The sequence below is a fragment of the Sceloporus occidentalis genome, unplaced genomic scaffold (genome assembly GCF_023333645.1).
Source record: "Sceloporus occidentalis isolate IW3139 unplaced genomic scaffold, rSceOcc1.0.p SCAF_29, whole genome shotgun sequence".
Lineage (NCBI taxonomy): Eukaryota > Metazoa > Chordata > Lepidosauria > Squamata > Phrynosomatidae > Sceloporus > Sceloporus occidentalis.
Window position 1 is genome coordinate 6,803,301 of NW_028317009.1, and position 27,693 is coordinate 6,830,993.

Genomic DNA, 27,693 nt, shown 5'->3' on the forward strand with positions numbered 1-27,693 from the left:
TTCATCCCTAAATTTCATGCCTGGGGGTGGAAATAGCACAAAGGGTAAAAGGTTGCATGCGAAGAACTTAATATGCTACAATTACTGGCCAGTTTTACAAATGTTGAATGGGGGTTTTCGTTGTAATGCATGTCAGTATTGTTAACTATTCTTTATCTGTGGAATACCAACTCTTTGGCATCTGTTTCATATCCCACCAAAGCCACATGATGTAAGCCGGTCGGTACCCTCTGTATAATAATAGGATGATAGGTGTAAAAGATAAATAAGCAAATCTCTAATTTAAGCAAAAAAGACTAAAATTCCAGGACATACTGCTGTCTTGGTATTGGCTGTTCCACCCGACCGTTTATCGTCTGTAGTCTCCTGTTGGAGGAGGTGAACATTGGGCTTTATTGATGGTATTTCAAATAAATTAGAAGGGGTATGTTGGAATTGTAGACACAGTGAAGTTAGTGCTTTTCTTATAAATTGCCATGCACTACTTCCATAAACTATCAGGGTGTTCTTATTGTACAAATTACCCCCCTAACCATTATTACATAGTCTTCGTCGCCGTCCTCGGCATAACCATCATTGTCCCATCCCTTCTAACTATATAGAGTTCATTTTGCCTGTTACGCAGTAGGAATACTTGTACCAACTCAACCCTTTTACGTTAATGGCATCCAATGATCGGGTGTAGGTTTTGTATCAAACGTATCAATGTATCAATTCTACACTGAAAAGAATGAAAATACCTTATTCACCATATATTTGAAACAACAAAAAAACCCCATTCATTTTATTAAAGACTAGTATTTATATTCATGATGGCTGAAAGTTCCTCTATCGATCAGCTTGGTGGCAAAAACTTTGCTGGAGGAGCCAGAATGATTAGTGTCAGTTCTCAGAAACGCCATACCAGGAATAATCTATGGGCCCCAAGCGGGGGATGCTCCTTATTCTACAAGGGAGGCTTGGATCTTTCCACATGCAATTATAATCTGGCAGTTATACAAAACCTAGCACAGAGTATCCAATAACAGCTCGCATACCCTACTAATCCTTACAGTGGAAATATCTATTCTGCATTTTTATGGTTTTGTAGGAATCTCACCATAAAATCTTGAGATGTCTTTTATCTGCAATTAAAAGTAATGGTTTGTATATTTTGTATTCACAAACTGTATTGTAAGCTTTGCTAAAGGGGCAGTTAATGGTCCCTAACCGCCCCACTAAAGAGCAATCCATGTTAAAGTACTCTGTGAGTACTTTAATATGGATTCTTCCGAATGAAAAAAGCACATAACTGAGGTAGGATCGAGGAAGCAGCCAATCAGAGGCAGGAAAGTACTCCCATTGATAAGAGTCTGCTTCTAACTTCCAAAGGATGATGGGAAAGATAGTCTTTTAGATAGAAACACAGGACCCCTGGGCTGCTGGATTGGTAATGGGACAGCTAATCGGGTGGGTGGGTAAATAGGCTACGGGTAGGGAAGGAGATGGAAGAAGCGTGAGGGGAAGAGGCAGAGTGTTAGACGGTAGGGATGACTGGGAATGGTCAGCGGGAATAGGTTTAGGAATGAGGGAGAAAGGGCAGGGGGGGTCGACAGTGTGGCCTGAATACCAGGACCCCCTCACCAGCCGCCAGGGGATCCTAGCTCTATCTCCTCAGAAATCTAATCTTCCTCTCATGGTTCTTTCCATGTAGTTTCCGGATCCAGGTTGCCCCTGAAGGTTGAATGTCTCGAGTTCCATGGCTTCTTAACAGGATATAGAAAACAAAGAAAATGGTGAGTAATAACTGGCTTTACACAAGGGTCCTCCTTAAAAACCACCTAACTAACCTCTTTTGTCCCTGCCATTGAAACTGTCCCAGCCTGCTGGCCTTTTTCCCCTGCAGACCTACACACTCAAAAAATAGTGTTATTTTGCCTAGAAGTTCATTCATGCATTTTTACAGAGCAAGAATGAATAGCTTCTCGAAATATAAGAAGATTCAGGGGTATCAAAACATACAGCTGCATGTTCTCCAGAATATAGCAATCATGGTATTCAATTGCAATAATATACAAATCAAGGAACATGGGAAATTAATAATGCTATGATTGACATGAGACAATTTAATGTGTACTTAATCATGTAACCTTTTGGGTGACTAAAAAGAAAAATGACTTTTACGTGATATTTCAACAATTGCTTGGATTCTGAGAATCCCAGCTATTTAATCTGCGCCATGATTTGGCTGCAGTGCCCCAGGAGACTTGTTTATTGGGGGAAATGAAATGGACAGATATATACGGTATTCTGGATTAATCTGTACATGTTTTCTTTTGTGCTATTATTCTCGTATTTTACTTCTATATACAGTAGGACTCCAATATAAGGAATAACTATTCTTGGCGTAAACCTGCTAGCAGGGCTATACCTAATGTTTCCATTTACCTTAGTCTCTTAATTCTCTTAATATCTTTTGCAATGTTACTAAACCTGCAGTGTTCAGTGATTGCTTTAAAGGTTGTAAACCTGTGGTGTGGACCTTTAAAACACCACCATGGTCTGTAATGGTGGGTTTTGGCTCTAAGGAACAGAGTGGAATTGCTGCATTGGCCCCATGGCAGGGTTCCAAACGTGGTGCGCTCTTACAATTCAATTGAGGGCCACAGTCAGGAGGTAAAACCCTGTAATTTCCCCTAGTGGGGCACCTCCACAGAGGGTATCTTAGTTTGCCTTGTGGGAAGCCAGTGCTTAAGGGCATCTTAAGCATGAGATGTGTCTTGGCTCTAAGCCGGTGTATTACCCGAAGGCTATTCCTCTTCCTTGCACGTTGGCCCATCTAGTCCACCCATTATTCTTGATGTAAGGCTCGGGTCTTAATCAGTCCTTGATCTTGTCTTAGTTTTAGGATATCTTTATGCCAATCCCATGCATGTTTAAATTCCCTCACTGGATTAGACTCTACCACTTACAATGGTAGTCAGACATATAGTATTAGTATTATTATTATTAATTTTTATTTATATAGCGCCAACATTTTCCACAGCGCTTATTATGATACATAAATTCAAAGGGTCTGACAAAGCTGAAGTTAGCAGACTGACACAAACGATACATTAGGTAAATAGAATTTTTAGATAAAAAAGAAATATTTATTTTCGTCGCTTCCACTCTCTTTCTAGGACATCACATGTCTGCACACAGCACCTCTCCATTTATTATCTGCTGTCACAAGCATTTCTTTGCCGTCTCAATCAAGCTCCAGCATGTGGTTTTATCTCGGTATTGCTGGATACAAATGCATGATAATCAGTTGCAAAGGTATCTAAATGCAAACTGTGCTGTGAGTGTAAATATGTGTATATGTGTGCGTATGTATGTGTATATCCATGCTCCAGTCCGCTCGCGCGTGATGCTGGGGTTTCTTCTGTTCACGTGTTGGTGTTTGCTAAGTTCAGCCGAGTTCCTTGTTTTCTGTTTTTTAAATTTACGATGCACTGTTGGTTCTCCTGACAGGCCATCTCTGTGAGAAGTCACTTGAAACCCCATAAAAACGACAAGAAATGATCATCCAAAACCGAGTCTGACGCAGATTGCTAAATCCCCATCCTTTTATATGCTTTCCCTTGATTGTGTTCCTTGTGTGCACATATTTGTGTATCCCTTGGGGGAGAATCAGAATCTTCAGCTGTGTAGGATGTACAGTTTGACTTCATGTTTTTAATCCGAATGTTGTTCACTTAAATTTCTACACTGCATACCGGAAGACACCAGGCAGTGTCTTTTGGCGGAAAGGTCTTCCCTACCTTCCATTTTTAGCGTTACTGTAATTGCAAAAAGGTTTACTATAAACCTGATCAAAACATTAAGGTGTGTATGCCCCCACAATGTACCCCTGAGCATGGGGCATTATCATAACGGCCTTCCCTTTCCGCACACCTGGCAAAAGCCCCATTCAGCCCTCAGTACAACCCTGTCCACAAAATCAGTGCTTGCCATTGACCGATAGCGTCACCGGAGGGGTATGCCGGCACCCAGCCATATGCCCATGCCAAGCCCAACAACAAAGTTAGTGCCTAGTTGTGGCCTGAACTGAACTGTACAGGGTGTTTGCTGGCAACCTTAGGCAGAGGGAAGGCCGCATTACCGCCACCAAAGAATGGACTCTATTTGCTTACCCCTCTTGTCACTGTTAATACACACTTCTGCCCCAAGTCATCAGAATGTATTTAGGTATTTAGGGTTCTAGTCATTGAGAAGCCCTCTGCATTCATGTATGAGATTGCGAATGCGTTTCCTGCGACTCTGTTCCATACGTGCGTGTAGCACACCTTTATAGTAAGAGTCTGCTGCCAACTTCCAAAGGTTTATGGGGAAAAACAGTCTATTAGTTAGAAACTATGTTTTCTCTGTAGCCACAGGACCCCAGGGCCGCCGGATCGGGTGGGTGGATGGGCTACAAGGAGGGAAGGAAACAGAAGGAAGTCGAGGGGAAAGGCCAAGGGGTTAGAAGGTAGGGACAACTGGGAGAGGGCAGCTACCTGGATACCATGGCCACCTCACCAACAGCCAGGGGATCCCAGCCCTATCCCAGCCAGATCTGATCTTTCTCTCTGTTTTTCCATGTAGATTCCGGATCCAGGTTGCTCCTGAAGGTAGAAGGCCTCGGCTTCCATGGCTTCTTAGCAGGATCTGGAACCAAAGCCACACCGGTGTATGCATCTCTGTAAATAGCAGGTATTTAAGATGTTAGGGAGTCATGGGTGCAGATAGGGGCACCAATAGCATCCCAACTGATATACATACTTATTTAAAATCCATGGTAAATAACTATATAATCATGTCTAAGGTTCACTGGTTACATTACTTGCTGGTTTTTTTTTTAATCATATGATGTTTGTTTTGGAGAAAATGTGCCCATCGTGGCTAATATTCGTGCTGTCATTTGTCTTTTATAAAGAAAATTAATTTATACATCTGTTATACATCATGCATTTCCCCAACATAACCTCCACTGGTGTCTACAACAGATGAGCTCTGCAGTCAAAACATGAAGCCTTCCAGGAGATAAGTTTCAGACCCTCACTAATGATTCATTTTGGGCACATTGCTTTTGTTTAACACTCCGGGTGAGAATGTCCTTTGTGATATGATATACGGTATATTAAAACTAGACGGTAACCTATTTGTGTGCGGCTTACCCTGTATACAGTGTATTCCAACTATACATTTTACACCGACATTGATCGCTTTGGTGGAGGAAAAGCTGCCCCCGTTCCGTATAACTAGAAATAGTAGAATATCTCATGTTTAGAATATCACGGATGCCTGTACTATATGTCAGAGAAGAGAGGACTGGGGTTTCTGTGCGCGTCTCACCTCCCCTTAGTTGCTGATGTATAAATCACACAGATAAAATCCGTAATGTTGCTTTAATTGGTGAAATGGTCTTATGCGGAGAGAGATATTTTTTTGGCTGTGACTTTTGTTTGCAGTCGTAATCTTATCCATGTTTCGCTGGCACTATGTTTCATTGAATTGAACATGCATGGGACAGTCTTAAACCTACCGAGGACTGAATAGGCTTTGAGTCTTTACAGCGGGACACATGGGCAGACTAGACGGGCCGAATGGGTCTGATCTGCCTGCAAATGTTTCTGTTTTATATATATATATATATATATATACAGTGATTTTTTTATTTTATTTTTTACTTTCTTTGGAGTTAAAGTGATTGATGTTCTTTTTGAAAATATTTGGCAAGTTGAGTTGCATTCTTGAGCTTCAATAAAGCTCATATCTAGCTATATCATAAAATCTCTGGTATAATACGCACAATTTACCCCTTTTTTCAAGAGTCCTGAAAAGGGGGCTGCTTATTACACCCGAGGTACTCAATACAGACTTACCTTTTACCTGCAACACTACCTGTGTCCGATCTCCTGTTGTTCCCCTTACAATCTTTACACGCCGCCTGCGTCAGAGCGCCGGGGAATGACGCCATATCCCGGCAATCACACTCGGCGTGCTGGGACAGAGGGAACGCCTATGGACAGGGCTTTGCTGGCGGCATTGCTTAGCGCTTCTGGTCACCGGGTTGTACATAAGTGTCAGTATATGTAAGTATGAGTACGTAATTCTCTCCTACAAATTTAGGCTACATTTGTACCTATATATTATACACAGAGTCTGCTTTAAGCAAAAGGAATCATCTCATTTTCATTTTGAGGTTGTTTATAGCCTTTTGGCTATTTATTAAACCAATATGGCAGTCTAGCCCTGTATATCAGAGCTATAGTTTATAGAATCTGCAGCAGTTCTTTCCAAGTGGAAAATGTTTGTCCTTTCGTCAATGAATTGAGTCTCTTTGAGTTATGAGATCCTAAGCGCCAAACATTTGATACGCTGGCTGATAAACCTTTGCACGTTTTCCAAAAATATGTTTGGTTTTGTTTTTTGTCTTTTACGCAGCTAGAAAAACCAGTGAGCTCTGTACTGGCCGTGGATCTTTTTGGCAAATAGATCTGAAAGACCGTGCAGGTGAGGATTTGATTTGTCGTCTGTATAGACACAGACAAGTGAAATAGATTTGAATCCAAGTCAAGGTTAACCAGCACTATATGTATATATATATATGTATAAATATACAGTACATAGTGCTCGTTAGATACAGAATAATATGCTGTATATAGAACTGTGTAGGCAGCTAATATTGTAGAACCACTTTGTTACTCCAGAGTCTGCTACTGTTTTACTCTTTACTGTCCCTTTAAATAAAATAAAATAAAAATACTGTATATTTCCTTTGCAGATTACATCAGACGCTGAAAATAACCGCACAGCCCTTGTAAGTATGAGTCAAGGGATTTTATCCTCGCTTCATTTTCTTGTTTCACCCCGCATTGTAACCCCAGGTGTGGTTCTATTACCCGCAGCGTGCGTGTCATCTTCTCCTTTGGATGTGGAGGGGAAAAGTCGTGGGATCAGCACACCCTGCTGGTTATATGCCACACTGCTAGTGTTACTGTCAAAGAGGTATTATGGAGGGTATTTGTCCTAGATATTGACTGCATTGGGTTAGAGTTTGCCCAGGGGCTCATCAGCCTCCCAAATCCCAACCTTCTACCTACCGGAGGACTAAGGAACGTCTTTCTACCAACCTCTTTACAATCTGATAACGTCAGCAGTTACTCCCTACCCACGGCAAAGATACTTTTACAACTGTGTAACATTTGATTGCATAAAACATCTGGAAACGAAGAAATATGAATTGATTTAATAATGAAAAATGACTCAGCTGCTATACAAATACGTTGATGAAGGAAATTTGCCACTGGCAAGGGTGAAAATGAAATCCATCCCCCTATTAAACCATGGGAAAATCCCTGTGCGATGTAAGCTGATTTATGAGGGTATAATGGTTCCCCGCAGTGTTAGCCACATAGATGACTAATGTCTGATAGCCAACAGAACGTCTTGTATGACAACCCTTTAAATATCCATGTGGGAAGATATTACAGTCGCTCGAACAATCCCCCTAACAACACACCTTGCATTGATTACCTATCCGTCTTTCCTGGAGGTGTCTTGTAAAAATGTTATCATGTTTACACGACAGGAAGGCGTTGGGGTATTTGTCTAACCGGGCGCGCGTTTTGTGTGCTGCGTGGCCGTTGCGGTTTCATAGAACCGAAGAGGGAAACCACCCATGCCTCCTACCCCTTTTACAGAACGGGAATCCGGCATTCTCGCATCCATGCGTGGGGCTGTTTGAGGAATATATATAGCGCCTTAGGGGGTAAGGATGGCATTTTAAAATGAAGGAAAGCTGTGGGCAAACGAAAGGTTCAAGGGTATTTCACCTAAATGTAATTTATCAGTAATTGGGTCGGGTATATATACCAGCCACGACGGCACGTTACATAGATTAGGAAGGTAAAATGGTCTTAACATTGCTGGGTTCTTTGGGACGGCATTTAGCATCCCTTTATGCGTACATTATATATATATATATATATATATATATGTACAGTGCTAGTGGATTACTTGGCATATTATTATTTAGTTCCTAATGGTGTATGTTCCTGACAGCAATCCCAGACCTGTGCATATACGACAGCAGAGCTGTAGGGACTTGCTACCGCTCAATAGACACCTTGAACTCATTTGCTTGTCCAGGAGAGCTTGCAATCTAAGTGAAAGTGTTTCTGTTATGTCTCCCCAGTTCTCTGCCTTTACTAATCAGATCGTAATTGGGCTGACACTGGCATTATTGGAAGTCTCGGGGCAGAGTCCAAGGTAAGGATAAAGACTTCGTCCGTTATCTGATTAAAGTGTCATTGCTTTATGAAGTATAAAGTTATTACACAATTTGTTAAAATTAGATTATTTGTCGAACAAAGTAGGGCAAAGGTAGATAACCCTGTCCTTGAAAACTTGCATATTTATGTGTTCTAACATTTTTTTTTATTAATAAATATCATGAAGCAATCGAAAACCAGTCATGTTTAGGGCTGAAAAAAATATAACTATAAAAAAAAACATTTGTAACATTAAAAACTAGGTTGGTATGAATTATGAAGTTTATTTTATTTGGTTGTGTAGATTTTGTATTGACTGTTTGCTGCGATATACTGATTTTTGTTTCCCCCCCCCCCCATCTACTTGTAGTGTGAGCACTGACACTAAGACTAAGAAGAAGAAGAACTAAGACTTCACACGACATAGGGAGCACTGGCTTGCTTGCTGTTCCTGGTCTTCCTGCACTTCTGGGAAGACAGCAGGAAAGACATTGCCATTGATGCGACGATTGTGGCGATGTGGGGGTAGTTTTAATCCATGACATACCAGGTACGTCACTGGTCCTCAAGAGACATTTTTGTTATGACATACCTGATACGGCATTGTTTGCAAAGGAGTTAAACAACAGGTATTTTAATTTTATATCTAAAGTGTACAAATGTTTATAACACTAAGGCAAAATGCTCAGTATAAGTGCATTTGTCTGTTATGAGAACCTGTAACTCAAGCTGTGATTAGAAAATGCTGCATGGGAACCTCGCTTATCTCTTACATTTACAATGCTTTTTCATGTTGTGCTACGAGCCTATGATAACTTTGACTATGTCTTCGGGGCTCTACAGCTTTAAGTGACAAACCTGAGCGTGATCCGCACTGTATTTACTCAACAATAACATTAAGCGGTATTGGGCTGGTTTGAGGATGGAGCAAAGTATAATCAATGCCTTATCTGCATCATATAACCATAATATGACACATAGATTGTAGGTGCCTAAGGCTTTCAGAGCAAGGCGAGGGAGCGTCTCCTATTTTCTTTTTTTCTGCCACTCACACTTTGGGACAGCCTTCATTGATTTTTTTCCCTCTCCCGTTTGCAGTAACTTGCGTTGCCCTCCAAAGAGGAGCCTACCGGGGTGATTGGCAGTCAGGCTGTTTGGTTTGACCTGCGGTTAATGACTAATAATGAAGCTGTGTGAAGCCATGATGGATATGGAAATGCCAGATTATACAGAAACTCTGGACTCCTCGTACACCATGCTGGAATTTGACAGTATTCGAGTATTACCGAGCAACAACGGTGAGTTTTCCCATTTTATTTTCGTGGCAATAGATCTCTGGGATGGTGCTCTTCTGTCCTCTGTGATTACGCTAAGAGGACATGTGCCTTCATTTCAGATTTATGCTTCTAACATTTTATGCAAATGATCTTCATTTTAAATACATTGCACTGTGTTTTTATTTGATTTTTTTGGAACGCTAAAGAATTATGTAAGTGCCGTCACTCCTCTGTTCATTATATACACTATACTCAGGACGTATAAACTAATATATTCACCTAGAGTACAAGAGGTTAGAAGGGCCAGATTTATCTAACAATAAACCCGTATAAACATCTGGCTGCTATCCTGGTTATAAAATAAACGCTCCAATGCAAGATTATATGATGAGCGAAAGGAATCAAGTGGAATTTGACATACAGGTTGCATCAGCAACTTTGCCACATATTTAGATGCTAAATATTTATACAAGATTGGATTTTATGTACTAATTAATAGATGGGTGCTTGGTTGGCACATCTATGTAGAACTCAAGATGAAACATTTTTGAGCCAACTTGGTTTCAGGAGGCAGGAATGTATGGTGGGTGTGTGTCTGGATAGAGCCTTGTTTAATCCCGTTTCTACCCATGGTACTTATCAGACATCTGCACAGGTTTTGGTCATTTACTGTACTATCTATGTATGTACTTACCATCTATATAAGATACATTTTATCTGACCCATTAACTGGATAGCTCAAATCTCTGGAAATCCATTAGAAGGAAGGAAACAATAATATCAAATACATATCAGTGATTTTCAGATGACCAAAGATTTGAAATTATTGGGGGGGGGGGGGTTATGTGAAGACAAGATTATGTTTTTGAAACATTTCTATTGAGAACCTTTGTTTATACCTTTTAATTTTAATGCAACGACCATTGATTAGATGTACACAATGATCTGTAAAAAGCCTAAAAATAACTTTTGCATTGTACAGCGCTGTGGAATATGTTGGCCCTATATAAATCAATCAATACTTGTATTGTAACGTCATATGAATCTTTGCACGAATAAATAGTATAGCAAACAATGATCTTCTATAGTATTATTTTCTAGGTCACTATTCAAAAAACTTTGTAAATGGATATTGGTGTTTTATTTTTTTTACTAATCTCGGCCTCTTTGTTCCTGGAATATGGAGGAACTGAGTAGTCTGTTAAAAGGTTAAACCAGGATTTCATCCTGGGTACACCATGGCAGGTACATGAAAGAAAACACGCTTCTTGTTGTCTTCTAGAATTGGTGGCTGTGTGTGTATTGAAGGCAATGGTACCAGGGTCATGCCTGGAATATTTGCTTTCTCGTTAATCAGTTACCTACTCCCATCACACCATGCTGTTTGGAAAACAACTTGTTTATCTAGGGTAATTACCGCATTTTTTACAGCCTTGAAAACATATCACCGAGTCGGGTCATACACAGATTCATACTGCACAGCCGTTTACTTTGTGTCTAGCGGAATACAAAAAGCAAATATTATATCCCGGAGAATCTTGTTACAGATGATGTTATTACAGGGCGTGTTTTAACAGAAAATTGACACCGTTCTAGATAACGTTGGAAAGAGGTCATTGTGACATCATGACGCTTTACTTATAATATTAGGCAAGAGCGCAGACATTTTGAGTTTTTCTACACTTTTGCCTCATAAAACCCCTAATTCTTTGCTTAAATTGCATTCCTCTTAGACGCACTGATTCTTAAACGAGATCCGTCTTGGAGTGTCATGTTTAAGCCTCTCTATAACTTAATTTGATCTAACCTTTGATACCATTAGCCATATTTATGGCAGTATTTTAATGCTGCCATAAAACTAAGGAAGAAGCATAGCAAGTGCCCAACGATTCAAGAAAGAAACCGGTGCGTTTGGGTAGTGACCACGCATAAATACATGTGAAGCCTTCCTGCCCCATATATAGTAATATGGAGGTGTTTATGAGTCCAATGCAGGCATTAGATGTCCATGGAGAGCTGCTTTTGCATGGTGAGTAGGACACCTAACGCTCAAGCCACCACTGTGGCGACTCGAATTTGCTCGTCCATAATAAATACTTATACTCAAATTCACCCACTCGCAAAACATAATAAACACCGAGACAGATGCTCTAATGAGATTAGAACCTGTAACTTTCCACATGGTGAGTAACACACCTTACATGCGCGCCACATTTTCGATGAATGGATCTGCTCGTCCGTAATACAAATACTCAAATTCGCCCAATCTGAAAACATAATTTTACACAGAAGTCGCACTTGGATTAGAACTAGAAGCTATTCGCATGTTGGGTAATACACCTAGCACTCGCGCCACCCTTGCAACAGACAAAACTGCTCGTCCGTAATACAAATACTCAAATTCGCTCCCCTCTAAGAACATAATTCTACACACTAAGCTGTTAGACACACTAAGCAATAGGTAGTGCACCTTTTAGATTGTGTGCATTATGTTAGATGTTATGTGTATTTGTGCATCACACGCAGGCATCATATGTTCATGGCGGCGAAGAGCCTTCAATCATCTGATGGCGTAATGGTTAGGTGCCCTGCCTGCCATATGTTGCGGTCCCGGGCTCGATTCCCTGTAGCTCCGTGGGGGGCATCCAGCCATGCGGTGGTTTGAAGGTTTGGTGTGTTGCATACTTGATGCTGTGGTCCCAGTCTGGTTTCGCTTGAAGGTTCGGTGTGTTGCTTACGAGATAATGTGCCGGTGGCTCGGTAAAGCTGCTGACAATGTCTCTGTGCGTACAGCGGTCTTACCCTGAAAAAAAAATGCGTGCTGCTGTATTATTATTTTTTTTTTTTAGCATTTATAGAAAAAGCGTAAAAGGGTGTTGTGTACTACCGACTGGCTCTAACCCCCAATCATCCTGACCCGCACATACGCACAGCACTTTCACACACCACCGAACATACTCATACGCCTTACACACCGCACCGAACATACTCATACGCCTTACACACCGCACCGAACATACCGCACCGCAACCGCTCGCCAGGCCTCACGGGGATTAGAACCAGAAACCAAACCGCTTGGTAAGTAAGTACACTTAACACCTGCGCCACCCTTGTGGCAGAGTGGATTCGCTCATCCGTAATACTTATACTCAAATTCACAGAGTCTAAAAACATAACTTTGTGCTCTTAGTCGCGAGACTCACCGAGGTTTGAACCAGGAGCTTACGGCATGGCGCATGATGCACATACCACGCACGACACCCTCAAGATGGAGCAAAGCTGCTCATCGGTAATACAAATACACAAATTCCCCCACTTGAACAATATAATTTTACAAATATTTACACTTACGTGTAGGCCTCACAGAGATCAGAACCAGGAGCCTTACGCATGGTGAGTGATACACCTAACACATGTGCCATGCTCACGGCTGAATGGCCGCCCTTGTCCCTTAAACATATACTCAAGTTGACCTCTTTCACTTGCCACAAAGCAAAGGGGGTTAGAACCTGCAAACTTTTACACGTTAGTCATTTCCCTTACCTTCCACGCCACATCACGTAACGACATGCGGACATTCTAGTGGCGGACTGATAAAGCTCGTCCAATCCACAAACACTCTAAAAACATAACAGCTGGAGAGAACCACACTCGCATACAGATCCAGTGGAGATTAGAAGGGGGTTAGAAGCACTATATAGTTCCCTACAGGAGCGAAGTGGGTTTGAACCATAAACCAGTCGCAGTGCAGGCGATACACCTAACCATTACGCCACACCGCAAAATGGCGTCGGCCGCCCACCTGCTCCATATTTACTCATACGGACCCCCTCTAAAAAACATAAGAAAACATGCAGACGCGCTACACACGTAGATCCAGCTTTCATGGAGATTAGAACCAAAATACTTTTATATGGTTAGTGATGCATACGATGTCTGCCTGCTCCACATATAATCATATGCACCAAGTATAAAATGATACAAATACACAGATCCACTATAACAATAAACACAACCGCACCACACATTCATAGGGACTCAAACACATTATCATTCACGACAAGAATAACGCACCCAACCTTTACGCCACCGCATGAATGGGAGCTCGCCGGCTGTCTGATCCACGTACACTCATATGCACCAATTATAAAATAATAGTTACACACACGCGCACTATAACACTCAACACACCCAGCAATCATTGTATCGTGAGTAATACACACAACCACTAAACCACACTATGGTATGATAAATTATGTCATCTCCATATATGCTTAGATTCACACGCTCTAAAAAACATTAAAAAAACACAGCAACAAAGCATTTGTTTACCGCAGTTACAGCGTTAGAACCAACAAAGCCCCGGATGGTGAATAACGCACATAACCCACCACTGCAACTGGGTGTATTGTGGCTGACTGATCCCCCAAATACTCTTATGTACCCCACTCTAAACACTTAAAAAAACATCCAGCCTCTATAAAGGTAGCAACAGGAACCAGGGGGATAGAACTAGGAACGAGAAGTATGTTAGGCGATACACCAAACCATTACACCACACCACGGCGTGGGGACTGTCACCCATCTGCTCCATATTTACTCATATGTACCCCCTCTAAAAACATATAAAAAAAATATGCAGACACGCTACACATGTTTCATGGAGATAAAAACCGGTAAAGTTTTGGATGGTGGGTAACTCACCTAACATCTACACCATCAGTGCAAATTGATCTTTGCCAGCCGCTGTTTCCGCCAGTACTCTTACACACACATTAACACTCCATCAAAATGTTTTATGGTGGACACCGCACCAAACACCTACCCCACCGCTGTACTTTGATTTGTTCAGTCTGATTTTTCCCCAAATACTTTCTTATGTACCCCACTCTAACCGCTAAAAAAATTACACCCAGCCGCTACAGGAACCGAGGGGGTTAAAACCAGCAATAAGTTACATGATAGGCGATACCCCTAACTATTACACCACACCACAGGACAGGGACTGCTTGCCACCTGACCCACATATACTCATATCTGCCCCCTCTGAAAACATTAAAGAAACACGCAGACAGGCTAAACACGCAGATGCAGGCTACATGGAGATTAGAACCAGTAAAGCCGTGTACGACAGACAAGACACCTAACATCTACACCACCAACGCAAACAGATCATCAGCACCTGCCAGTTCCATGAATATTCTTACGCAACACTCTAACACTCAGAAACACACAAACTTACATAATTCTACACACTAAGCAATTAGACACACTAAGCAATAGGTAGTGCACCTTTTAGATTGTGTGCATTGTGACAGAACCCTCCATCACTGGTGCCCCTGGAGAGGCCTGAGAGACAGCCTCCTCCCTATCGACTATGGGCCCAGGCCTTGTAGAGACTTCTGTGTGTGGATACAGGGGTTCAGTCTGCTGATGTACCCCATGTTTTAGCACTCAGTGTCTCAAAACTGTAACGTCAGCTGGACATCCTGTGGTAGGAAGAAGGCTGGTTGTCTTTGCATTGTTGATTGTATAGGTGTGAAGTGTTTCCCCTGGTATTGTGTGAGTTAGCCGTTGTCTTAAGACCCCCTGTAGGTATGACTAGGTGTCACTGCTGCATACCTAATTATCGATTACATAACAGGCAACTGTTAATCCTGTGAGCTCCTGTTATCCCTGTGTCCTGGCCATTGCCTGTCTCAAGCCGATTATATGACATCATTCCCCATCTACGTCCCCAGTTAATGTAATTATTTATGTCTCGTGTCATCCTGTCCTTCCCCCGGATATTGTGTTGCAGGATTTACTTCCTTCCTGACATGGTAATTAGATCATGTGATATGTGTCTTGCCCCTTTTCTTACTTGTGTATATATAGATCTGTCTTTGGTTTTAATAAGGGAGTCCTGTTTTCACCTCAACATGAGTGTTGCCTGATGCTTGGGGTGGGCTGCTATGATCCTTTATTGTCCTTTTCAGGACAATAGCCACGGTGTGTAGCTAAGCTTCGGATAGCCACAGTGCCAATGCAGCTTCGGTGCAGCGACGTCCCCCCTTCTATCTACAACGCTGGTTCTGCCTGGCGCTGAAGGGGTTAATTGTTGGTGTCCCGTCAGGAGGAAGCAACGTTTGGCGGGAGTACCCAGTCGGGGTACAGGTCGGTCCTGTCACATGCATTATGTTAGATGTTATGTGTATTTGTGCATCACACGCAGGCATCACATGTTCATGGCGACAAAGAGCCTTCAATCATCCGATGGTGTAATGGTTAGGTGCCCTGTCTGCCATATGTTGCGGTCCCGGTTCGATTCCCTGTAGTTCCTTGTGGAGCATCCACCTATCCGGTGGTTTGAAGGTTCGGTGTGTTGCGTACTCGATGCTGCCCTGGTGGCTTGCTTCTGTATTGCTCAGTAAAGCTGCTGACAATATCTCTGTGCGTACAGCGGTCTTACCCTAGAAAAAAAAATGCACGCTGCCGTATTATTTTTTTTTTTTTTTTTTTTTTTTTTTTTTACACGTTAGGCATTTCACTTAGCTTCCACGCCACATCACATAATGACATGCGGACGTTCTAGTGGCGGACTGATAAAGCTCGTCCAATCCACAAACACTCTAAAGACGTAACAGCTGAAGTGAACCACACTCACATACAGGTCCTGTGGAGATGAGAACCAGCAACACATTGCACAATGCACAACAGACTTAACATCAGTGCCACCACTGCAGCTGGGTGAGCCCTGTCTGACTGATCCCCAAATACTCTTATGTACCCCACTCTAAAAGCATAAAAAGCACCCAGCCACGAAGCGAAGGGGGTTAGAAGCACTATGCTCCACCTGCTCCCTGCTTATTCAGCAAATACTCATATACCCCCAATATAAAATGATAAATATCTGCGCAGCCAGACGAAACGCTTAGAGGCACCAGGGAGATGAGAACTCACTACCTTTCGGGTGGCGGGTAACACCTGCACCAACCTTTCGGCTGGATTTTCAGCCAGAAACCTTGTGACTAGACTTCGGTGCCTGTCTGTCCCACAAATACCCCAAAGGCACCCAATATACAGACTTAGCCCCTAAACGCAGCCGCAAAGGGCACAAACCTCTTGTGGCAGCTGCGGCCAAATTTATAATTCAATGGCCATCCTCACGGCCCCAGGGGACGCAGCCTACCATGAAATTTCCCCGCTAACCCGTACAGCCTTGCTGTAATGCCCCTTTCCGGATTTAAAAGTTGCTTTTGCGTTACTGCCGGTTGTCGGCAGATTTAAATTTTAGGAGAGAAGAGGTGCTGATTACTTACCTTTTTTTTTCAGAATAAAATGAAGACGTAAAGTATTTTTAAAATGTTGGGGGGAAAAAAATTCCTAAAACGATATATCTGTTAAAGGTACATGTGACCAAATGATGGCATGTGGTGTAATTCATTAACATTACCCGTAATTCACCCGCAGGTCAAATAAAGGGTTCAGAATTCTGCCTGCAGCATTGCGTTGGTGAAAGTGACAATAAGGTCAAGACTAACTTTTGTTGAGTCTTCGCGCTTCTAGTTATGGTTTTGTTTGATGAGAAACAAGCATATTCTACAGAACTCATTTAAGTCGCTTCCTAAAATATGGATCACATAAAGCGAGACATATTCTTCTCGTTAAAGGTCCCCTCCCACCGACCGATGTACTTTAACACTGGCGATGGTCGAGTGCCATTGTAGGTACATATTAAGTAAAGCAGATTTGTGTCTTTTGTCTTTCTTGTAGAAATCATTTCTGTTGAATCGTCCAGTCCTGGTTTGCTGACGAATGGCGTGAGCTCCCTGTGTGCCATTTGCGGTGATCGAGCGACTGGCAAACACTACGGAGCCTCCAGCTGCGACGGCTGCAAAGGTTTCTTCCGCAGGAGCGTCCGCAAGAACCACGTGTACACATGCAGGTAAGCGATTTCAGAGACAGAGGCCAAAACGTTAAGAAAAACCCTGCTTTTTTTATTGTACAAAGGATATTTACATGGACAATGTCCAGAAGCAGAAAGGAAACCAACGGTTTGGCCCCCAAAGATGTTCTAGAGCAGCTATGAGAGGAGTGGTGAGAGCCAACAGTGGCATAAGGATAATTTATGTCTTACCTCCTCAGACCCCACTGCCGTGTTATGCTTTTGATTACGTGGGACTCCATGCAGAAGTAAAGAGAACGTTGATTTTTGTAGGAAACATTTGGCAAAATTCATTGGAAAACTAACATATAAATGAATTCCATCCATCATAGCGCGAATGCATGTTCCTGCTGGATGTTATGGCTCCCAGCCCACGCGTTATAGAACTATTGCCAGACTATAGCTTCCTGATTTACATTTTTCCAATCATTAATTACTGGTCGCTTTTCAAATATGTCCACAAGGATACTCTGTCACTTTTGAAAGTCTGGGCCATAGGACCACTTTCTGCAAACCTGAGAAAACAAATAAAGTTAACGTTTTTTTTTAAAAAAAAAATCGAATGCAAAGACCCAGACGTTCTAAACACACGCGCCATTTACGTAGGTTACCAAAAGCATCGTTTCCCACTTATACAGCGCTCGGCAAAACATATATTAAGTTATTCAAGCTAAATTTGCTGTAGTAGATCGTGCGCTCGTAGCTGTGAACATCATAATTGAAGACGGAAGGCGGAATTAAGCTGTTTAAGGATAATTAGGCAAAGACTTACATTTGGGTATAATTTCCCTTTAATTATTGTGTTCCCCAGCGGTTCAGGATGAATAACACATTATAATTATTGGGTAACCACTGATTTGCTTCCCATGACAAATCCCTTTTCTACCACTTGGCTGTGGTTAAGTGGGAGCCTAACAATAATATCACATTTTCATATACAACTGGTAATTCTGTGTCACTTTCTTCTTTTTTTTTTTGCACCAAAGGTTCAGCCGGCAATGCATCGTAGACAAAGATAAGAGAAACCAGTGTCGCTATTGCCGCCTGCGCAAATGTTTCCGAGCTGGAATGAAGAAGGAAGGTTTGTACATTCAGATAAATTCTCTTGTAAAACGGGTCCAAAAAGGCTACAAAATAAATCCACTGCGTAGAAATCCCTAACACAAAGGTTGCTGTGTCAGACAACATGCCCTCTTGTCTCCGCGTCTGAGTCATGCTTTACTCTTCATTGGAAAGGACTCTTAGCTGGCGACAGGAGAAGAAGAACTCCGAGGCGAGGGCCAGCACTTGTGGGTTGCCTTGTGTCTCTTGTAGGAACATAGGCCATGCCAGCTCAAACAGAATTAAGTAAAAATAATACATCATTCTAAAATACGGCACCTTGAAAAGCAGAATTGCCCGTTTCTGCCAGTCTGGTTATAAAGAAACACATTGCAGCGTTGGCCAGGATACTGGTCAAGGATTGATTCCTCTTTTAAAGGGGCTTTGTGTATTCCACGCGGGACTCACACTTCACCTTCAAATGAGTAGAAGAAGACTCGCCCCAAGCCCAAAATACTCTTATTCCATGTCTAGAGCTCCTTTCTGAATCAGCCCACTCCCAAATGTGTATTGCCCCAAAGACTCAAGTATTAGTATGTATGTCTTTTGCTATAATGGAAGCATCACTCAAGAGTAGATCTTCTATTAGTACAACCCTACTTTACTTTAATTAACTGCACTGTAGGGTAGCCGTGTAGAGTTGCAAGTGTCCCTTAACCACAGGATAATTAAAGCAGAACTGCTTTAATTCTGTGGCAGTTACTGTTTGTTGCAGTTCTTGTGATGACCTCTTAATGGCATTTGGCTCTCCAGCTTGGTTAGGCAATTCCATAAAAAAAGATTGTCTTTCAGCCCTTCGGATCTTGCTGCATGATCCAGCTGCCTTCAGCATCAGGTGGTGGACAGATGACCTAAAGATGGAATTCTGGAACAAAGCTGAATGGTTCTTTCCATAATGTTGGCAAGTTGGCCTGTCCTGAAGCCATAACAGTGCCACCACTGTGCTTGACCATCGGTATTTACCTTTTGGGAAGTCACAGCAGGATCCTTGTTGCCCAGAAGTTCTGCTTCTAAATTCTCTGTCTATATAATATTGGTCCAGATCTTCTAGAAGCATCCAGATAAACTCTAGAAGAAAATGCATGTTCTTCCTAGAGAGCTGTGCCATGAATCCCATGTTTCAAAGGGTCTTTTGGATGGTTTTGTTATGGACACTGACCTTAGCCAAGGCAAGATAGGCTTGCAGTCCCCTGGATGATGTTCTAGGTCCTTGGCGACATCCTTGATCAATTTTCACCTTATCTTTGATAGAATCTGGAAAGATTCACTACCGTCCACCTCCATTTGGTCATCGTGGCCTGGATAGTGGTTCGGTGGACCCCCGGAGTCCTTAGCAAAGACTATGTAACCCATTGTAATCAGACAGAGAAAAATACTTTTCCACACACGCTCCAAACTAGTCAATATGGAGACAAAACCATTAGCTGTTAGAGGTGGGTTGGTGTCCAGTTTAAAATGGATTGTGTGCCAGGTCACGTTGTAGAAGTTGTATAGAACATGTGCCATCACCCTCTGGACTTGCCCAGACACACAATTTACAGCTTGTCCTCGAAGCATTGGACTGTTCATGATGGAAACAGAAGAGATTAAAATAATTTTAGAGCACAGCTCTTTAAATGACTGCAAGTGAAACGGACAGTTTAATGACCCCCATTACTAGGTACGCAGCGATTTATTTATTGTTGGCACTCATATTGGAAGAATGGGCAGGAGATTGATTACTGTCGACTCCGGGCACAGTGGGAGGTAATGAGCACAACGCATGATTCCGTGGGGTCAGCTGGCTTTCCATATTAACATTACTACGCATGCAAACACGCTGGCAACATAAAGGACGGAAGGAGAGGCGTAGTAGTGGAAGGTTTGCTTCACAGATCACCCAGTGTTGTTTCTTTGTGCCATCATTGTGTAGTTTAATGACCTTTATGTCTTCCATACTAACTCTCCTAAGTTTCAGTCGTCTGACATACATCATCGACGCCTTACACCGTACAAAAATATCTATATGACAAATTGGCAGCGTTTCATTAAAACCGGCTAGGGGTGAGGTGAAAGGCCAGAGGGTCCACCAGGTTCCCATGAAGGAACATTGGAGCCACCAGCCACCCCATGGCTGTACTGAGCTTATCTCACTCCTTATACTTATCTCACCCCTTATACTTATCTCACTCCTTATACTTAGTTACAAACCCAAATTAATTGAAGGGCAAGGGTAAAATGCCCTTGGTATGGGTATAATGTTATCAATAAGTGTTTTATGTTCTTGTACATTATTGTTGTAATGATGATTTTGACCTATCCTCTATTTTATAGGTGCAATAAATATCCCTAGAACCGTACACAGAGATAGATAATGTTTAACCGAAAGGCAGGCAGCGTGCGTTCTGCTACTTCAAAGAATCAGAGCTTAAAAATAGACTTCAATAGCCCTCCTCATTAAGAGCCTCCTATACACAAAGATTAAACCTAATCCTCATTAGACTCAGTGAAATGTGGCAAAGAGCATTGCGAAACATCAGAACAGCCACAGATAAGACGGCTGCGGAGCCAATAAATCAACCGCTTACACTTAAGATGATGGAAACTGCCAGAAAACGAATTCGTTTAAAGCCGAAGTCACACAAGTTATTTGTTTTAAAGGTGTTTTTGTTGTTGAGGAGCGAGACCCTGCGGAGATTTCTGCAGACATTGTGCTGAAATAACAAGGAGCGTTCTTTGTTTTGTTCACAAAGTGGGGGAATATCACGGAAACGTGACCATGCATAGAAATACACGCTTTGGCAGGCGTGACCATGCTAGAAATACACGCTTTGGCAGGCGTGACCATGGGTAGAAGTACACGCTTTGGCAGACGTGGCCGTGGCTAGAAATACACGCTTTGGCAGACGTGGCCGTGGCTAGAAATACACGCTTTGGCAGACGTGAGAATGGCTAGAAGTACACGCTTTGGCAGACGTGACCATGGCTAGAAATACACGCTTAGGCAGGCGTGACCATGGGTAGAAATACACGCTTTGGCAGCACTCGCCATGAAACAAACACTGCTCTGTCGATCCATAACTGCATCATCCTCTATGCGGGACAAGCGGAACATTAATTCATGTTATTTCTGAAGCTGTGCAGAATGAACGCGACCGGATCAGCATGCGCAGAAGCAGCTACGAGGAGAACGGATCTCTGTCAATCAGCGTTTTAACCCAGGCCGAAGCAATGGTACGTCAGGTACGTGTTTTATTACACTGTTTAAACTAAGGATACAGAAGTAGCTGCCAAGTGATTGGAACTTGTACGAGTTCCATCAGGTATTGCTGAAGCTATGGAAAAGAGGTAGCTGAGGATCATGGGAGTTAACCGATAAAGGCAGAGTTACACGTCGGTAACCCTGGAATAGCGTTATCATGCCTCACTCTCTGCAAATAGAGTTTGATGCTTTCAACGGATTGCTGGTTTTCATTTTCAAGATGCAACGTGCGGAGAGTTCCCTCAAGCAGGGAATGGGTTAAATGTCACAAATCTGACTCGTCACTTGTGAAGAGGTTCTCCAGTAATGTGCACAGTGTCAGAGCTCATGGCAGAAAGCCGCGCCTGGCATGTCAAGGGGTTTTAGGAAGAAAGGCGGATGACGGCTCCATACAGAATTAGTGTATGAAGGGAACAGCGCCGCCTTGTGGCTGCATTTCAGATGACGTGCATTGCCTTCGTGTCTCTTACCCTAACCATCTAGTCCGTAACCCAGATATGTCAAGTAGATGCTATTTCCCAAGCTGGATCTGCCTATACATGCATTTGTTTCAAAGCACCTGTTACCTTACCTGTACCCAGCATTCTTAATGCAGAGCACACAAAAACCAGTCCCTGTGTTATTTACAAACCGACGGAATCCAGGCCATGTAAAGGGTTAACCGGCTTCTGGTTCTCTGTCTCCAGTTTTCCCCAGTAAGTCCGCTTCACGGGACAGATATTGCAATGAAGAAAATCGCCACCATCAGCGACGTGTGCGAGTCCATGAAACAACAGCTCCTCCTGTTGGTAGAGTGGGCTAAATACATCCCGGCGTTCTGCGAACTTCCTCTGGACGACCAGGTAATGAACACCCCGTCTCCTTAAATGAATTACAAAATCCCCCAGGCTTCTTCGGGTAGTAGGTCCGAGACAAGTATCCACGTGAATGCAACTCCCTTATCGATTGTGCCGTTAAGAAACATTCTTTATTGTTACTGCCAACCTCTTTACCTTCAACCCAGTTATCAGTAAATCCTCTTAAGCTTTTGGCTACCATTCCAGAGTATTGAGTACTGAGGACTAGCGCATATATTATTATATATTATTATTATTATATATTATTCCCAGGTTGCCCTGCTCCGAGCACACGCGGGCGCCCATCTTCTCTTGGGAGTCGCCAAACGTTCTCTTCCTTACAAGGACTTTCTGTTGCTGGGTAAGTGTCTGATACTCAGATCCTAAACATCAGAAATAAAAACAAGCAAAAGTTTAAGCTCTCGTATCACACCTAACCCCTCCAACGTGTTTATGCCAATTGTCGCATTGCCAGCGGGTGATGGACCATCGCTGGCCTTTTAAACCAAGGATGGCGGGAATGATTGATGTAGAAGTCAGGTTGAAAGCCCTCCGGGAACTGTTTTGTTGGTAGGAAGGCATGGTCTGCTTTCCTGTATGTTCTGATGTATTTATTCTATTTCATTCATTCATGCACCATAAGTGTCACGCAAAGTGGTGGACTCCCAAGTACTACGAATTAGTTCAATTGAACGTGTGGGAATGAAGGAGTAAGACTTGTCCTTCTGCGCGTTACAGGCAATGACTTCATTATTCCGATGCACTGCCCAGAGCTTGAAATAGCCCGCGTTGCCACACGGATTTTGGATGAGCTGGTCAAGCCCTTGCGAGAGATCCAGATAGATGAAAGCGAATACGCCTGCCTCAAAGCGATTATCTTCTTCGATCCCGGTGAGTCCTGACGCACAGAATTCATCGCTAGAGACCACCTGCTCATTGCTTTCAGTTCCTGGTTTGGCGCTTCAGGAGCTCCGCGACACAGAGACCTCATGGGTTAATTTAATGCTCCCGAGCTGTGGCCACCAGCAAAGTGTGAATTGCTGCGCGGCTCTCTGATAATGCCTTCAGTGTCGCCTATTCCCACCGATTCACACGATTCTGTGTTAATCCCAGATTGCAAAGGACTCAGTGAACAAATGAAAGTGAAGAACATGCGCTTCCAGGTGCAGGTGAACTTGGAGGATTATATCAACGACCGGCAGTACGACTCCAGGGGGAGATTCAGCGATATCCTCCTCCTCCTGCCCCCTCTGCAGAGCATCACGTGGCAGATGATCGAGCAGGTGCAGTTTGCCAAGCTCTTCGGAGTAGCCAGGATCGACAGTTTGCTGCAGGAAATGCTGCTGGGAGGTAAGGGTTAACGGCGATACCCCGTAACAGACACTGGGGGTACTTTACAGAAGTACAGGTGCCCTCCACGACCTGCTTCCCTTAGCAGACAGTATGCCCCTGTACAAGTTACCATTCTTCTCCGAGACTTCCAGCTACGCATCAACTCCGGAAGCCAAGCATAACAGCTTAAAGAAATACACAATTGTTATTTTTGTTGTAGGATCCAACCAGGATGGGGGGCAGTACATACATGCAGCTAATTCCAGTCTAAGCCTTGAATTAATCCCAGGGCACACGGTTCATCCCATCAACCTCCATTCTGTCATACATACGGTGTCATCCGGTAAGTGACTGACGCATTCATTACATCATTAGCGCCGTCAGCGCCTTCGAGAGCTCGAAACCAGGAGCCAAATGTGAAGCGATAGAGTTGATTTCCTATAACGTAGCAGATATGGTGTTATGGATCTGATAACGGCCGCCCCCTCTTTGGCCAATATCTCATGGCTCCATAAGACCTCTAGACCCCCGGCCCCACGTGTTCTTGGCACTTCCCAACACTCCATCTCAACCTCTTCCTGGGCTAGATTTACTAAACCGGTATGCTAAAGGTGGCCAGGTATCAGGGGCCTATTCCACTAGACCAGGGGTTCTCAAACTGCGGCCCTCCAGCTGCTGCAGGACTACATCTCCCATAATGCTCCTTCAGCTAAGGGGCTGGCTGAGGAGTATGGGAGATGTAGTCCTGCAGCAGCTGGAGGGCCGCAGTTTGAGTACCCCTGCACTACACTTTCAGTCTTTGCGTTTGATGTATGAACCCTGTTTTTTATTGATACTGCACATTTTTAACCGTGCTTTCTCCCTTTTAGCCTCCAACGAAACATCCGTTCCTTCGCCTCCTGCCAGCGCTGGCACCGAGGAGTACAAGTTTATCCCCGGTCCAGAAGCCTCCATGCCACTGATGCCACGCACTGTCATAGCCAAAAAGGAGATCTTATGAAGCGCACCGCTCTGGGCAACCACGTTCAGTGCCGCTGATTACCGCTGCACATGAGGATTTTGGATACAAGCCTCTCTCGTCTCCCGTACATAAAACAATTCACGGGAGACACAGAAAACCATCAGAACTTTAAGTACATGGAGGCTATGAGTCGGCGACTAAATGTCCGTTAACGTCCGCTGAAAACAAATCCCGTTTAATCCCGTTTCATCTTCCTGAGGACCCTTTGTATAGTTATGCAGGATTTGTGCTCTCTCTTGGAGTTAGGTTATTTTCCTTACTAATCACAATATTAACTGCTTTGTTCATAAAATAAAATGCTAAGAAAAAACTATTCCAGCCTAGAGGTTCCTGCCTGTCCTGCCTGGGTTTTAAATTGTAACACTTAACATCAAATGTCCCTTTAATTACCGTCACTTGCAAACCATGCCACTACTCTACAGAGCGCAGAACCAATGTATATATGTTATGTTTAAGATAATAATGTATCTCAGTCGACTGGTTGTATCGGTTATTAAAGGTTACAGCCATTTACGAAGAGGCAGGTCGGTTGCCACCGTGGACAGGACAAGTCTTCATCATAGGAGACAGTAAATATCTCCTGTATACACCTAAATACTGTAATATTTACAGTGCCGATCGTTGGCATTTAAATAAAGCTGTAACATGATGTAAATAACGTGTAAAGAAAATGGTATCTTCGTCAGGCATTTTTAGACCGGTACCCGCGCTTTTATTTTGACTGGTGGTTGACAAATAGATAGTAACACGACTGGGCTATATGTGTATGACTCATACAAGCAGTAACGTGTCCCCTTATGTGTAACCGCTCAACTCTTTATTGATCTACAAACCCCCCCAAAAAAGAGGATACGTAGGAGAATTAGAAGAAGTAGAGATTCCGTCACAACCTCCACCAAAAATGGGCAAGACAAATTACCTCCCGTGTCTTCCGTTATTAATTTAGGCAGTCACCTTCTTACCACAGCACAGGAATCCTTGTTAGATAAAGGTCTCAAATTTGCACCTAGCCATTCGGTTAATAAATTCGACACATTTATAGGCATTGAGAAATTCGTGAGAAATCTCGGCCTAAAAAAAATATTTTTTGAAACGCCCGCTGGAACAAACCATGACATCTTCGGAATGTCCTGCTGCGTCCTCGAAGTATAAGACACACCAACTGTCTTGGTTCTATCCAAAACAAGAGAGTGGGCCATATATTATTTCCTTTAAAAAAATTAGTAGAAAATGACCTTAGACAAATGAAAATGAAAAAAAATATCCCACAAACAATGTGAATCTAAGGGAAAGGAAAGCCATTCAAGAACTTCAAACTGCCAATGCTAGAGAACCTTTGCAAACAGGCATTAGAGGGAGATATTATTAATGAACACGAGTCAAAATTCATTATGGGTACGCAGGAGAGATTGCCCGTTTTCTACTGTCTGCCAAAAACACACAAAAGTTTACAAAGTCCTCCTGGCCGTCCGATTGTATCCGGAATAGGATCTTTAACATCAAATTTGTCACAATATGTTGACAAATTTTTGCAGCCATTTGTACAAAAGACAATTTATCATTTAAAAGACACTACAATTAAACTCATAGAGAGTTTTTCTTGGACCACAGATCACGTGTTAGATTATACACCAGCATCCAACATGATTTAGGGATAGCAGCAGTGGAAAGGTTTTTATTGGCAGAAGACATTGCGCAAGAACAAGTTAAATTGATCACAGAGGCCATTCGATTTATCCTAACACATAATTACTTTTATTTTGATGGTGATTTATTATTTACAGCAAATTGGGGCCGCCATGGGCACCAGGTTTGCGCCAAGTTACGCAAATGTATTTATGTCAGCGTGGGAGGAAGATACCATCACCCCCATTCTTGGCGCAAGCCTGGTGCTCCGGCGACGTTATATAGGCGATATTATTTTAATTTGGAAAGGGTCGATATCACAGTTAGAATTATTTGTTGAAAATTCCAATATGAATTCGCGCAATTTGGTATTCCCGTCCACAATAAGCAAGGAGAAACTGTACTTTGGCAGACAATTTTGAGGATGAGGCATCACTGTTGACCTCTCAATTTTTGGAAAAAGATTACCCTCCAGATTTATTAGAAAAATCTCTGGATAAAATCAGAAGTGCTGATAGGACATCTTTTTTTGAGGTTCGTGATTGTGAGAAAAACACGAAAGTAGCACAAGAAGTGAAATTAATTTTGCCCTTTAACAGAGATTATAAAAAGGCGGAACAGATAATAAAAAGACATTGGTATTTATTAAAACAGGGCAAAGTGATAGGAGGATCTATACCATCTCGCCCACGAATAATTTACACTAAAGCACCAAATCTAGGCATTATGGTGGCTCCATCTATTAAAAGGCCTCCACCGAACGAAATAAGCCAGTCGTGGCTTTCCACAAAAGGTTTTTTTTCGACGTGGGTCTTGTTCAAATTCAGGGTGAGAAAAAAAACGGTTATGGTTAAGTCTACAGTCAATGATTTTGAGTGGGAAATTGGAGAATGAATCACTTGTAATACTAAAGGAGTTATATATATATATATTGCAATGTAGTTGCCATAAACAATATGTAGGGCGTACAAAGAGATCGTTGAAGACAAGGGTGGCAGAACATTTCGTTTTGCCCACTTCCACAATAAAAATCCGTCAGAACTGAGTTTTACA

At 42.7% G+C, this 27,693-nt stretch overlaps 1 protein-coding gene across 1 annotated transcript; it reads left to right on the top strand.

The window, feature by feature from the left end:
* The first annotated feature begins 9,462 nt into the window (after positions 1–9,462).
* Positions 9,463–24,993, top strand: LOC149299233 (hepatocyte nuclear factor 4-beta). The gene is made up of 10 exons (XM_089486400.1): positions 9,463–9,577; positions 17,312–17,483; positions 18,470–18,564; positions 21,700–21,806; positions 22,512–22,667; positions 22,935–23,022; positions 23,400–23,552; positions 23,775–24,011; positions 24,214–24,336; positions 24,863–24,993. The coding sequence occupies exons 1-10, from the start codon at positions 9,463–9,465 to the stop codon at positions 24,991–24,993; spliced, it is 1,377 nt and encodes a 458-aa protein (XP_089342526.1).
* The last annotated feature ends 2,700 nt before the right edge of the window (positions 24,994–27,693 follow it).

Bases quoted from the DNA above. Each gene is read 5' to 3' on its own strand.
- LOC149299233 (XM_089486400.1), top strand. From the start codon at position 9,463: ATGAAGCTGTGTGAAGCCATGATGGATATGGAAATGCCAGATTATACA. The intron at 22,668-22,934 runs GTAATGAACACC...TATTATTCCCAG, and splicing joins AACTTCCTCTGGACGACCAG to GTTGCCCTGCTCCGAGCACA. The intron at 24,012-24,213 runs GTAAGGGTTAAC...TTTTTGTTGTAG, and splicing joins GCAGGAAATGCTGCTGGGAG to GATCCAACCAGGATGGGGGG.